The sequence below is a fragment of the Myxocyprinus asiaticus genome, chromosome 12 (genome assembly GCF_019703515.2).
Source record: "Myxocyprinus asiaticus isolate MX2 ecotype Aquarium Trade chromosome 12, UBuf_Myxa_2, whole genome shotgun sequence".
In the NCBI taxonomy this organism is placed as follows: Eukaryota; Metazoa; Chordata; class Actinopteri; order Cypriniformes; family Catostomidae; genus Myxocyprinus; species Myxocyprinus asiaticus.
The window spans coordinates 38,125,086-38,139,877 of NC_059355.1; the positions used below are offsets into that span (position 1 = coordinate 38,125,086).

General features: G+C 37.4%; 1 protein-coding gene across 4 annotated transcripts in view; it reads left to right on the forward strand.

The window, feature by feature from the left end:
- The first annotated feature begins 4,381 nt into the window (after positions 1-4,381).
- Positions 4,382-14,792, forward strand: part of LOC127448618 (SLIT-ROBO Rho GTPase-activating protein 3-like) — a 112,384-nt gene continuing 101,973 nt past the window's right edge. For all 4 annotated transcript variants that reach the window (XM_051711278.1, XM_051711279.1, XM_051711280.1 and 1 more), the window contains exon 1: positions 4,382-4,895. In XM_051711278.1, coding sequence (XP_051567238.1) covers positions 4,829-4,895 — 67 coding nt within the window. In that variant the 5' untranslated portion in view covers positions 4,382-4,828. The remainder of the gene's footprint in view (positions 4,896-14,792) is intronic.

Below are 14,792 nucleotides of genomic sequence, written 5' to 3' on the forward strand. Positions count from 1 at the left end.
CATCAGAAATCCTATATTTACTGTGCATTTTCAAACTGAGAAAAAAAAATTGCTTTCAGAGGCTTTATATGGAGTTAGGATGAAAATAAGGTGAATTTCGAACTAATGCACACACACTTGGGTCTCAGGAGAATATATTTGCAATAAATGTTACTATTATTATAATTATATTAAATCCTGTATATTTAGGGAACAAGTCACTTTTCTGGAGGTTGTTTTTATAGTTTCTTCTTGTGTTTAGGATACTGTTTTTCATTACAAATTCCAGTTGTTGTTGTTGTTTTTATTTTTTTTAGGAACCAATTACATTTAACCATAATAATGAGAAGCATGGTTTTACCTGTGATTACCATCATCTTACTAATACTACAGTTAAACTCGGGATACTATAAAAACTATGGTAAATTTTCATAAGCGCAAGTACAAATTTAAAGGAACGGGAGGATAAGTGCAGCGGAACGTGGCAGTTCGGGAGAGAGAAAAAGCCTCATGCAGCTGCCATGTGTGTGTTTGTGTTGTGTGTCTTTTTGTTTAAATGAAATATTATTTTGACTGTTCAGCCGGTTCTTTTCCCATGTCAACCTTGTTACATTGGTGCCGAAACCCAGGAAGGAGGAGGGATGCACTGTCGTGGAGTCCTCGCCGCTATCCCAACCCAAAGGAGCAGCCGCCACCATCCGCCGGGGGAAGGGGGAGTTCCTTTCGGCCGCCTGGACGCAGAGGAATGCCGCCGTCCGCAAGGGGAGGAGGGGCTCGCTGCCGGCCGCCTGGAGCAGTGGAGCCGCTGCCCCCTACCGGCTGCCAAAACGTGGAGGGGCGTTCCATGGGTGCAGGAGTCGGAGGACAGGCTCCGGTCCGCCCGGGGAGGAGCGGCTGTCATCCGCTAGAGGGTGGAGGAGTGATCAAGGACCAGGCGACGGCATGTCGGGGAACTGGCGAGCAAGGTTTTTTTTCTCTCTCTCCTCTCTCTCTCTGTCACTGTGGCTTCGCCTATCCCTTTCCCTCTCCTCTTTTTTGTTTTGTTTTGTTTTTCCCTCCTCTCGTCCCCCTCCCCAGCCCTAGAGAGGTGGGGAAAAGCCTGCCGGCAGGTGGGCAAAGGAGGGAGGACTTTGACTATGCACGCCCGGCCCCAAATCGGGCTAATCAGCCGAGAGAAAGGATAAGTCAAGCGGAACGAGGCAATTCGGGAGAGAGCAACATGCAGCTGCCATGTGTGTGTTTGTGTTGTGTGTCTTTTTGTTTAAATTATATATTATATTGACTGTTCAGCTGGTTCCCGCTGCCTCCTTTCCCATGTCAACCTTGTTACAGAATAGTTCACCTAAAAATGAAAATTCTCTAATCATTTTCTCACCTTCATGCCAAATAGAAAGTCATACACATCTGGGATGGCATGAGGGTGAGTTAATGATGAGAGAATTTTCATTTTTGGGTGAACTATCCCTTTAACAAAAGCGTTTTAAATTCTGGACCCCCATGAATTAAGGACAAATGCATTTTTCTCCTCTCTCTGCAAATTAACTTTAATCAAATTAAAAGGTTTATTCAACAATTAAGAGCCTGATGAAAGATCAATATTAGTAAAGCAGTCCTACTGTCTGAATGTTTGAAGATAGCCCTTCACAAATTAGGTGTTAATTAAACATTTTACAGATATTGTTATTAATATCAGTAAATGTACATCTGCATACCAACTCAAAATCAATGCTTTACTGTTAATTGTGCATTATATGTGACACAAACTATGTAATTTTAATATTGTAAACTGCATTTGTGTTTCAACAATTAAACCCCCGCCTAGAGGAATATGAAAGATTCTAGTGAGAATTGCAAGCACACTAAATCGTACAAGTGCAGCAACTTGGATGCTGCAACACCACCTTATCTCACATACAGTGTCTTGCAGCGTCCCTCAGATCACGGTCCATTTCATAAAGAGATTATGCACAGCAAGATCACTGATCAAATGGCTTGATGACAGAGCTATGATATGGGCCTCTGAGACTGCAGGTTTAAACACCACACTGACAGGAACTGTCAAGCCACTCTGTGTCAGTTTTTACTGATGTCTGCATAGACAGAGCCCATGCTTTCGGATTGGTTTTAGATGTTTTCCCAAATTCACATGTTGAATACTATGAAGTTATAGATGCAAAACAAATTATACTGTATGTTACACTTAATACTTTCAAGCACATTGTTATCACAAGCTGTTATATTATGCTAATCAGTCTAATTACTAAACACCCACAGATTAAAAAATAAAATTGTTAATCGAACATCTGTGCTGTTTCTCACTCCTGTTAGAAACAACCACATACAGCCATCAGATATTCCTCATTTGTTTTGGACTTCACAATGTTCTCAAGAACTTCAGTTCTGGAATTGAGCATGATCATGTATAGTAATTAGTGAACGTCTGTTGCCCATTATCCAGGTAAGAACCATCTTATTAATTGTATTCCTGACAAAATGAACAAACGTAAAATACTGTGGTATATAGTGACAGATACAGTATACTGGTAATACAAACCTCCCAGACAATGGAAAACAGAACAGAACATTGGATGTTCAGTGCACTGGCTGGCGTTTGATAAGTGTAGTCTTGCTGTCTTGTGCAAGATAATTAACAAAGGAACATTTTAAAGGAATAATTCACCCCAAAATGAAAATTCTCTCATCATTTACTCACCCTTATGCCATCCCAGATGTGTTTTTTTCTTCTGCTGAACACAAACAAATTTTTTTAGAAGAATATTTCAGCTCTGTAGATCCATTCAATGCAAATGTATGATGACCAGAACTTTGAAGGCCAAAAAAAAAAAAAAAACATATAATGGCAACATAAATGTAATCCATTCGACTCCAGTGGTTAAATCCATGTCCTCAGAGACAATATGATAGGTGTGGGTGAGAAACAGATCAATATATGTCATTTTTCATTTTCATATAAATTCTCTTATCTGCCCAGTAGGTGGCGATATGCAGAAAGTGTGCAAATTACCGAAAACAAAGGAAGAAGAAAGTGAAAGTGGAGATTTATAGTAAAAATGTATCTGTTTCTCCCCCACACCTATACATATTGCTCCTGAAAACATGGATTTAACTACTGGAGTCGTATGGATTTCATTTATGTTGCCTTTATATGCCTTTTTAGTCCTTCAAAGTTCACACCTCTATTCACTTGCACTAATTGGACCTACAGAGCTGAGATATTCTTCTAAAAATCTTAGTTTGTGTTCAGCAGAAGAAAGAAAGTCATACACAACTGGGATGACATGAGAGTGAGTAAATGATGAGAGAATTTTCATTTTAGGGTGAACTATTCCTTTAGGTCTTTTACAGGAATGTTTGGCTGTAGTGAAATAAAAAGTGTTATAATATAATATATATTATTATGTTATTAAAGCAAATCATAGCATTATCTTCTTTGAATTTAATTTACAAAGCAGAGGAGGACACGGCGTTAATTATTTGCATGATCAAACTACCCACTTTCAGGCTGCTTTGATCAGGGTTCCCACCCTTCTTGACCATTTATTTTTTTCATTACTTTTTCATGACCTTTCTTTTGAGGCAAATGTAATTTACCAGATACAAATGTTTAAATGTATTTTAAAAAATGAGTCATTTAGACCAATTTGTTCAATGTTTTGACAAATTCCTTGAAAATTAAACTGACACATCATGCATCACTATGGTTGTCCAGCAAGTTTTACTCTACACAAGAGCAATATCTAGAAAAAAAAAAAAATAAAATAAAAAAATAAATAAATTCACTATAGAAATTTCCATGACTTTTGATGTCGCATTAATTTTCATTACTTTTACAGCCCTGAAAAAAAGATTCCTGATATTGCAGTGGCAAACTGCAGGTTTACTCTGTTTACTCTTACTTACTGTGGCCTATTTAAAGCTATTTACACCACACACAAAAAATCTTCCTTATTGCAGTGTTATAAACTTAATGTAATCCTGCATTATAAAGTCATTATTATTATTATTAAAAAAATATATATTTTTATTTATTGTCATTTGTGGAAGTGTTACATTTATTGACCTGTGCATAAGTCGTTGTGTTAAATGTCGGTCATCACAGCCAGTTCATAATGTGCAAGGCTATGGACTTAAGGACTTGAAACATACCAAAATCAAACATTCTCATACTTCTGATGAAACTGAAACCTTCAGCTAAACAGACTGTCTTAAGCAAATGACACTGTTTTCGAAACGCTCTGTGTGTGCGCGCGCGCGTGTGTGCGCGTGCCCTGGGAGGGGTGCATATGGAACTGATTGGATTGGTTGAAGGAGTGAATTCTACAATAGGAGGAGTCACATACGACGCTCGGGCGCAATTCTGATTCTGTTCTTCGGTCTGCCGCTGAGATTTTAATGCACGGAGCCAAAATCAAGCACCGATTATGCCACTGCAACTCTTCCTTTTAGAACATGCGGACCTAGGGCTAATATAAGATGCAAAGCCTCCTCTTACATACAGAACCATCTTCTTGTAGACAGGAATTTTGTTTTCTTCAGTCACTTTAAATGGCAGATCTTGACCAAGGAGGAGCAGCAGCAGCCTCTCCCCGAGTGTAGCAGCCCTTTAAAACGCAAAGGGATTAGATCTGAGAAAGCGCAGGTGATGCCCTTTTGCAAGGGTGAGGTTATTTCAAACGAGGAAAGTGTTAGGATTATGCTGATGTAAATTGAGGGACACTTCTGATAGTAAGTGGTGAAGAGGAAAAACAAGCGGCAAACTGTGACACTCAGGAGCTCTCGCGCAAGGCGCAAACATATCACTGGATTCTACATTGATACCTCAAGAAAAATGTCATCTCAGACGAAGGTAAAGAAGGACAAGGAGATAATTGCGGAGTATGAAACGCAAGTGAAAGGTATGTGAGCGCTTGACTATGTGGAGTTTTGAAAAACATCATTTCAGTTGGCCTATAGGTAGATACTTGCGTTTACATTGATCAGATGCACAACCTCCTAAAATTAGCCAAGCGCGATTGAGCGCAGAAACCCGTTTGTAACCTGCAACAATGCCCATGCAACACTACACTGATCTGGTTTTTGTGCATTGAGACATTTAACCTAACTCTGTCTCGTGTTTGCTGCCAATTTTTACCACAGTGTTTGACTTGAAGTGTTTGTTCGGTCAAAGTTACGTTGTGCAATAGTTGGGAGGGATGCCGTTTCTGCTTTGTAGCAAATCTGGCCCTTAGGGGACGTTCACACCGAACGCATATTTGTGTCGGAAAGCGTTGTTTTTAATGTACACACGCGCGAGACGGCCGCGTTTTAGACGCCGTGTTAAATAACAGAGAATTTCAACTGTTAAAAACGCGTCTCGAGACACCTGTGTCAGTGACGGTAAGTCTAGTTTTTATTTATTTATTTATTTATTTTTATTTTTAGCACAATGATGCGTTCTCTGTGAACGCCCACTTGCTCATTAAAAAAATGTATTAATACAATAATAACAAAGTTAGTAATTTTTATTTAGTTGACACGGGGTTTCGTGCAATCTCATAACCTCAGGAACGTTTTTTATTGACAAATATATTTTATTGCACTGACTCATGGTCCATTGCGCACGAATTCCCGCTATTAATAGTTTTAAAATGAAATACTTGTGCATATATTGTGTATTAGAGGAAAAGGAGTAGGTGGTGAGGCTTTTGTTGCTGGGTAGAATGGTGTATTGTAGTGTTCACGCTCTCTGTACGGATGGGTGGAACTTAAAGGCGACCAGCGATCGTCCCCTTTGTTTACAATTTACCCGACCCCTTTAGCTGACCAAACATAAGTCAGAGAACAGGGGAAATGCACATAGAGCATCTCTAACATCAGCAAATGAACGACAGCGTGTCTGCAGCGTCTGTCTAAGGGACACATTGTAATAAAGTATGAATGCTTGGATCTTGATCTGTTGTTGATGTTAAGAGGAAAGCAATAAGACAAAATGCACAGATGTTATATATTGGTTTCCCCCTCAGTGAACATGAATGGCTTCAGTTTAGGTTTTCCCAAATGTGTCCATTCATAAAGCATGTTTATAGCTTCAATGTCTTTGTGTAGTGTACTCTGTTTTGTCTGTGTCTTAGCTTGTCAATGTTTAGAAACCAGTTAGGGACAGTATGGTCTAAAAGGGCGTTGCAGAAGCAGTTCATTGATTGGCCAGTTCACAAATGATGAAGTGAATGTTCACCATAATAGGCTTGCCACTAAAATGAGGGTAAATAAATTATAAATCCCAGAGAAAGACTGAATAATAACTGGTATTCTTTAGTCATTAACTAGTAATGGTTAATAGTATTGACTCTTTACTGGTACCATCCGTTAAGAAATTATTTGAGTTTACAGAAGAGCTGGATTTGGTAGATGATCTGCTAAAATGATCCATTTACAGTGACATTTGCAATTCAGCTGAAGTCAGATTTTTTTCTGTCAAATTTGACTTAGTTAAAGGGATAGTCCACCCTTACATGAAATTGATGTCATAATTTACTCGCCCTCATATTGTTCCAAACCCATATTTCATCTGTGGAACACAAAGTAAATATTAGGAAGAATTTTAGGAACTGACAGTCATGTTTTTTTCCATTCAATAAAAGTGAATTGTGACTGAGGCGGAAAGGCACTAACATTTTGTTTTACAACTTTGTGTCCCACTGATGAAATAAAGTCCTACAGGTTTGGAACAACATGAGGGTGAGCAAAGTATTACAGATTTTTCATTTTTTTGGGGTGAGCTCTCCCTTTAAATTGTAACTTTTTAAAGGTGCACTCAGTAAGTTTTTGCTAACTAAAAAAGTTTTACACAAAGACACGAATAGCATTTTTTAGAAATATGTTGAAAATTATGTACACTCACATTAGAGGAAGACTCCAGTCATATCAGTAACCCAATAAAAGCTGTTTAATTTTAAATAGAGCGTGTCGCTGCCTCATGGGCTCTGCCACGTTGACAGCACATGACAACCTGTGTCATGCAACTGACCGAGTTACTACCACTAGTAATGACAATAATATTTTAACTATATGTAGTGCTTTCAGCCAGTGCTTAAACATAAAAGTACATGTAAACAAAACAAGGAAACCTAACAATAAAACAACAATCGTAATATACTTACTACAGACAACAATGCAGTATAGTCCAGAGTGATGGTATTGATAAGCAGGAGCGTGCTCCACCAGACAGTTCTGATAAAATGTTCAAATGAGGTCCTACTGTGGTAATGAAACAAACTGCTATACCTGCAGCTCTCACGGTGCAGATCAGGATAAACGGCGCAACATCAAACGGCAAGCACAAGGAGGTTTTCAGATGACAGAACTCTCGAGTCAGGGCTGCTCAGTCACAGTCCAGCATGCAACAACACATGAAATTTTTTTAGGATTGTATCCAAGAATGTCCATAATAGGGATGTGTGTACAATGAGACGGAGAAAAATACAAGCTTAAAGTAACAAAACAGAAGAGAAACAAACATCTTCTGTGTGCAGTGGCAGCACTTGGTAAACAAACATCCAGTATCCAGGACAATGGGTGTCAGTATAAAGTCCAAAACTACAAGTACTACTGGGACCGATGGGATGAGTAAGAGCTTGCTAAAAACGTACTGAGTGCACCTTTATAACATGCAGGGATTAAATGTAATGTGATGCACATTGAGTCTTCAGCAGGAATTTCTAAATTTGTCTTCTCGAGGATCCCTTTGTACTAAAGGGTTGAGCAAACGTTTCTTATGTGATGCTCACTTGAGTAGCTTTTGTTAAAAGAGAGTCTTTGGCCTCAGTATTTGAGGAGGCCACATGTCTCTCAAGTATGGCGTCCCATACTTTGATTTACATAACTGTTGTGATCTATAATACTGGCACTCTCTTCTTGAACTAATGCCAATAACATTAAAATGTGGACCAGCCGTCCCTCAACTACAATGAAATGGCACCCTCCAAATGTTTAAGGTTATGCCAAAAATGTATGCAATACAACCAGACTTGCTTGTATTAGGATTAAAGGGATAGTTTGCCAAATTATGCAACCTCATATTGTGCCAGTCCAGTTTGACTTTCTTTATTCTGTGGAATACAGAAGGAAATATCATAATCGTAGCACTGTCTGGAACCTCTTTGTGACCGAGAGTTGCTGTAAACCCCAGAGAACAGCAGTCAAATAAAACATGTTAAGTGAAGATCCAGAGACATGAACTGGTGAAAGGCTGCATATATAATCATCATAGAACATGTCACCTACATAATGTACGAAAAGGAGGATGGGAACAGCCGGGCAAGAACCTAAAAATGCTCAACTTTTAAAAATGCTGTGAATAATTTAAGTGATGAGAATGAATTATAGAAGCATGAACATAAAGAAAAATCAAGGATGAAAAAGATAATGAGAGGGAGAGAGCTAGAGAGGCAGAATAGGGTTAAGAAACAAGAGTATCTTGGTGGTACAAAAAAGTTTAATGACAAGATTCATAAGTTTGAACATCCTTCACTTGAACAGACCTCTCTTAAAATTCTAAGACTTAAGGCCAAAGTGTACTTGGCGCGTCCGCATAGCTGATCACTCCACGCACAGTATGCATGACGTAAATCTCATCATAATCCGGTCTGTGCGGCTTGACCGTGCGCCGGCCAGATTTTCTTGACTTACGGATGTGGTCATCGTCTGTGCACATCGACTCTACTAAAAGAGTATCACAAAGAAGTTGTAGTTGGCATGTGTCAAACGCTTTCGTATTCACTCACAGTCAGAGTATACTCACAAAGGCAACACGGTCTACCAGGTGCGAGTTGATCTGGAACATGCAAAAACGAAGTATACATGGTCCTTCAGAAATGAGGACAAATGACGGAGGTAGTTATGGTAAAGGATAGAGCTGGGTGTTGATACAGATTTCCCGATTCTCGATTCCGATTCACAAGCTCTCAATTCGATTTCGATTCGATATCACTATTGATTCATATGGGTATATTTCAGTTATAATGTCCCTTGTGCTCACATATGAAGGAAATTATCTCCCAGCTTACGCTGTTAATTATACAGGGGACCGTCTAACTAGGTAAATTACAAAAATATTAATTTGACTAATTATATTTTATAATAGTTTAATATAATAGTTAGTTTTTCATCATATTAGTCACATTTTGACTTTTTAAAAATGAACAAATCCATGTATTCAATAAATAAGATATATTTCATATTTTGTTAGTTTGTTTGTTGTTACATTGTATTGTGTAATTGCATAATTTGTACTATTTACAAGTATTTACATTAATTTGTTGAACGTGTTAAAAACGGTACTGTCTCTTTAACAGAGTGTTTGTAGATGAGCACATGTTAACGAGCACGTTAACGAGAGAGACTGGCTTTACATCATCTCTGCAATGTGTGATTAGAATAAAATGTTTATTTTTTGTTGTTTTTGATCAACAACTAACTGTAGAGAACAGAAATGTTATTAAAGGAATAGTTCACCCAAAAATGAAAGTTCTCTCATTATTCACTTACCCTTTTTAGAAGGTAGAGCTCTGTCAGGTCCTTATAATGCAAGTAAACGGGTGCCAGCACTTTGATGGACCAAAAGTCACATTTAGGCAGCATAAAAGTAATCCACTCGACTCCAGTCGATCAGTCTTCTGAAGCAAATCGATACATTTGTGTAAAAAATAAATCGACCATTAAAACGTTATTAACTTTTAAAAAGAGCTTCCTGCCAGCAGTTGACGCATCACGTAGCTGTCGCGTGACGTAAGCATGTCGGCGAGTTCACGTGAGAATTTGGAAGCGCTGCTTATTTATGACAGAAGAATGAACGTCACGCAAGAGTTCGACCATATCAAACAGCATCAGAGCCCTGGAAGGAAGCGCCGATTTAAAGTTAAAAACGTTTTAATTATTGACTTGTTTCTTACAGAAATCTATCGATTCACTTCAAAAGCATAAATTGATCGACTGGAGTCGTGTGGATTACTTATATGCTGCCTAAATGTGGAGTGCTGGCACCCGTTTACTTCCATTATAAGAATCTGACAGAGCTCTATCTTTCTCTAAAAATCTTTATTTGTGTTCTGCTGAAGAACTGGGATGATCTGGGTAAGTGAATAATGGGAAAAAAATTTCATTTTTGTGTGAACTATTCCTTTAAAAGAGACATTATTCAATGATTGGATCTCATCTTTGAACACACATTACGCGGAACAACTTTTACACTCAACACTCAGTGAAAGGATCTCACTGCTGAATATTCCACTGCTGTACTACACAATTACTGGTGAGTGAAATATGAACATTTACCAGCCAGTTGCCAAATATATTCATTTTATTGCATAGCGTGAAATTTGGTTGCAAATTCGAGTGATTTCCTCTCAAGAAACCAACATGTGATTGGAATGTTTGGGTGAACTATTCCTTTAAAGAGCATTGTCACCTAGAGTAAAGCAGCTAAAGTATTAAAATAGTTCCTTAAAGTAAAATTATTTTCTTCTGTCTATTGCGCTTTTTAAAATGCTTAGGTGAACCCAGGTCTAAGATATTACGAATACGTATTGTGATCTCATTCTGTCTGGATGAGTGAGATAATTAGATTATCGAATACAGTACGTGTAAATAGCACATTTAGCATTTGCATTTGACCCTCTTCTGTACTCATCTTGACAGCTTGAAAGGCTGCTGTGAATTTTGAAGCATTAATTATGTATTTTGTTTGTGGCAATGGTGTACTGCTGCTGTTTAATTAAGCAAAGGTTCCATGTGGAAGACATGCATGAGCAGGGAGTGGGTGGGTTTATGCTAATTCACCCTCAGCAGCTTGTAAGCCTTGTTTATCATCCTAACAGGGGAATTCACCAGCATGCATATTACGGTAGTTGTGCACAGGGATTGGTTTGAGACTCTTTAGGGCTGTTTTAGAAAACTGATCATGAAATGCAGATTTAAATAGCTTCTGTCATGGCACAAGTTATTGCTTCTTGGCTTGATTTGTGTGTCATAGACGGAAGTGGTTGTTGTGGTTATTGGGATGGTGATTACTGGTCTGTTATTCACATGGGAATTTGACTGTAGCGTGCAGTGATAAGGGCCACAATTGGACTGAATATATTTACTACAATATGACATCATGAAAGAACATTGAAGAGTGCTGTTTGTATTTGTGGCGCTGGGTGATTTCAGTTTCCCGTAAAGGAATAGTTTACCCTAAAAAGAAAAGTTTTCGGTATTTACTCACCCTTATGTGGTTCCAAACTTAATATTAATGTCTGTCTTCCGTGTAACACTAAAGGAGTTATTTTACAGAATGTCTTTCCTATACAACAAAAGTGAATGGTGATTTACTCTGTCAAGCTCCAAAAGGGACATAAAAGCACTATAAAGGCACTATATTTCAAGTTTTATGAAGCCATACCATAGTTTGGTATAAAGAACAGACCATATTGAAGTCATTGTTGCTGAAAATCGTTCACTCCCTGTAGCTCTGAAATCTAATTTTCACTTGGACATTCAAACTGGTTGCTCTAAGACAGTTTTTAAACTTTTTAATGACAAGGACCCCCATATTTTATGATCTCCATCCTGAAATATAAAAGCAACTGTACAGTATGTTTTCATGTATACAGACTATTTTATACTGTGTGAGAAAATTGGTGAACCTGATTTTATTAACATGAAAATGTTATCTGAAATTATTTTATTTGTATTAAATTGACAGTGAAACTTTGTCTGCCCTAACTTTTTTAGATTAATGTTACATGTAAACACCCCAATTTGAAAACCACTACTGAAAACCACTACTCTAAGACAAGTCAATCGCCATTGGTTCTCACATGTTTAGTGACCAATCACAAGGGTTATATTTATGCAAGCTAAGTTTTTGGAGTTTAACAGCCCATGGTATCTGTTTACTTTCATTGTATGGAAAAGAGCCGATTTGGAACAATGGGGTGGTGATAATTTCAGAGTGAAATTATCCATTAAAATATTCAGTTTTGGCAGTTAATGATCCTCAGTTGTAAACTAACAAATCTGCTATGTTTGAAAAATAATCAATAATCCTTGAAGAGCTAGGTATCACCAACAATGTCACGAACCGATACGCATCACGATACAGAGGCCACAATAGGATATGTATCGCAATACATGTTAATTTTGAACTGAATTTCTCCCAAGCATAATTTAGTTTAACAATTGCTTATAGTAAACTCAGCTGTATAACAGTTTCAGCCGAACTTGTCAATTTGCAACATTCAAAATGCATTAAGTACACATTAAGAAAAGCAAAATGAATAATTCTGTTACTAAAAAGCTAATTACTTTTATTGGTCCTTTTTTCTTTCTGCTTTTAATGTGTTTTGTGCTACCATTACTATAGTTTATAATATTTTGGCTCAAAACCAAACCCTGTTTTTAAAGTGTGCAACAGGTAAAGCAAAGCCCTAGGATTAAACAACTTGAGTCTTAACACAAGTCAAACACAACTCACATCCAAAAACACTGTTCTTGTATTCAAATGAAGAGCTGTATAAGAATAACATAAAACTGTAATTAGTCAATTTAATAGAACTCATATAGCCCATATTATATACAAGTTCAGATATACAGGTTAAATTACAGGTGAAGACACTATCATTTTCAAGCTTCATAGGTGCTCAGCCTAGAAAGATACATTAACAGGAAGTTAATTGCATCAGAAACTTATATTCTGAAATATGATTTAATTTCATGTACAGGCAAAAATAAATCTGTACTTTAAAGCAAGTGTACCAGTTTTTTACTTTGTTGTTTATTTCTTTGTCTTAGGTTTTTATTGTTTCTATTCATGTGAAGCATTGAAAGAGTATGGGGTTTGCACTAGTATGGTGTCTATAAAACAGGTTTAACTTGATGTCTTTTGAAGCCTGATACATTCAGTTGTATTTTCACCTCTGTGAATTACCGGTTACCCGCTTTACTGAGAAAACAAAATGAAAGATTCATGATACTCATCTGTCAACATTCCCAGGTCTTATCTTATCAAGTGTTAGATTCTTTCTAAAGTAGAAACAGCATGTGCATGAATCAACAGCATTCTGCTGTGACTGAAACCCAGCTTTTTTGTATTGTGGAATAACAATACAAGTGGGAAACATCTGTGTCTGAGTGTGTTTTTATTTATTTATTTTTTTTTATTTTCACTTTATTTCACTTTCATCATATGAGACCTGTGAGTCGGTTTACCTGCTTTAAAACTAGGTTATGGACCCCTTTTGACCATACATCACACAGCAGAAATATTAATTAAATGACAGGTTACTGTGGTACAGGCCAAGTGGCCAGTGGTGATTCATAGTCTTACCACACACAAACACACACTCAAACGAACGCATCACTCAGTAGCTGCATGGTGCGGGGCTGTTTAGTGCCACACAGTTATGTGTTTCATAGAATGCCCTTCCCATTCACTCTAAGTGCGGGCAGACAGTGGCTATTACCATAGCAACTATTGTTCAATCAAAGTCCTTTGCATGGATGTCCATTCGACAAAACCATCTCCCAGCAAGTACTCCATCTAGTCTAGTCTTGTATGTACAGAATTTGTTCTTAAAATATGTCAGTGATCAAAAAAAAGTTTAAAAAAAAAAAAGTTGTGCTGGGACATATTGGTTTTATTATCGCCATTGCTATTGTCAGACGTAGGTGGTATTATGGTGAAGGGACATTCTCATTCTAGGAGCATTTGATTGGAAAAAAAAAAAACTGTGGATATGTCGGTATGATCATTCATATTTTTCATCTGTTTTCCCAGAAGAGAGAGGCTGCAAATGTAAAATTTGTGAGCCTGTATCTGCTTTAAAGTTAATTTTGTCAGCCTTTCAGGCCTCAAAGCCAACAGACTTATGGTCGACCGATGTATCAGTCGATATACCGTTAAATTAGCCGACATTCTGAATTTTTTCATTATTGACATTGCCCGATAAATTTTCCTGTTTGTCTATATCTCGTTTAAACCGATGTAATTTACAAACCTCACAAAACTTGAGCAAATCCAGCATCCCGTGGAGCATGCATACATCTTCATCTTTTTTTCTGTGAGCCTCTTTTCAACAGTTTCCTATAGCTTTAACTTTTTTGTATAATGATAAAAAGGCAAATATCACACTTCTATCATATAGCATTAAAACCGATGTAATTCACGAAACCCACGAAAATCCAGTGTTTTCTTCCTGTTGAGAGCTCCTATAATATCTTCCATTTAAGCGTCTATCAGTCTGGACTATGGATCAAAACTCATTTCCTCTGATTTACAAATGTTACATGATAGTCAGTCCATGAAAATCCAAGCAGGAGATCAGGGCCTTGTAAACTGTCAGGAGACTGCTGCTCGCTGGATCCGCAAGAGCACGTGAGAGCAACTTCAAAGTAAAAGCACTTCACGATACGCACTGTATTTACAATTAGTTTGACTCAGTCTTTTGTGAGAAAATGCAATTTGCTAATGAGCAGATGCCGTCCGTGGTTGCTGGACTACTGTGTGCACTGTTATTTCCTTCTTAATATATGAACTATTTATTTATGTGCAAATAAATTACTAAAATCAGATGACTAAACAGGAATCAGAAGAAACTGCTGTCTACCATTAAATAAAAAACAATCTTTTTTTTAAAGATTATTTTTTACAAAGTTAAAAGTTTTGTGTGAAATATAGTGCTAAATATGAGTTTATAAATGTTTAGCAATTTTATTTGTATGTTATTTACTATATTAAATTGTGATATATCGACCACTACAACAGACATGGACTA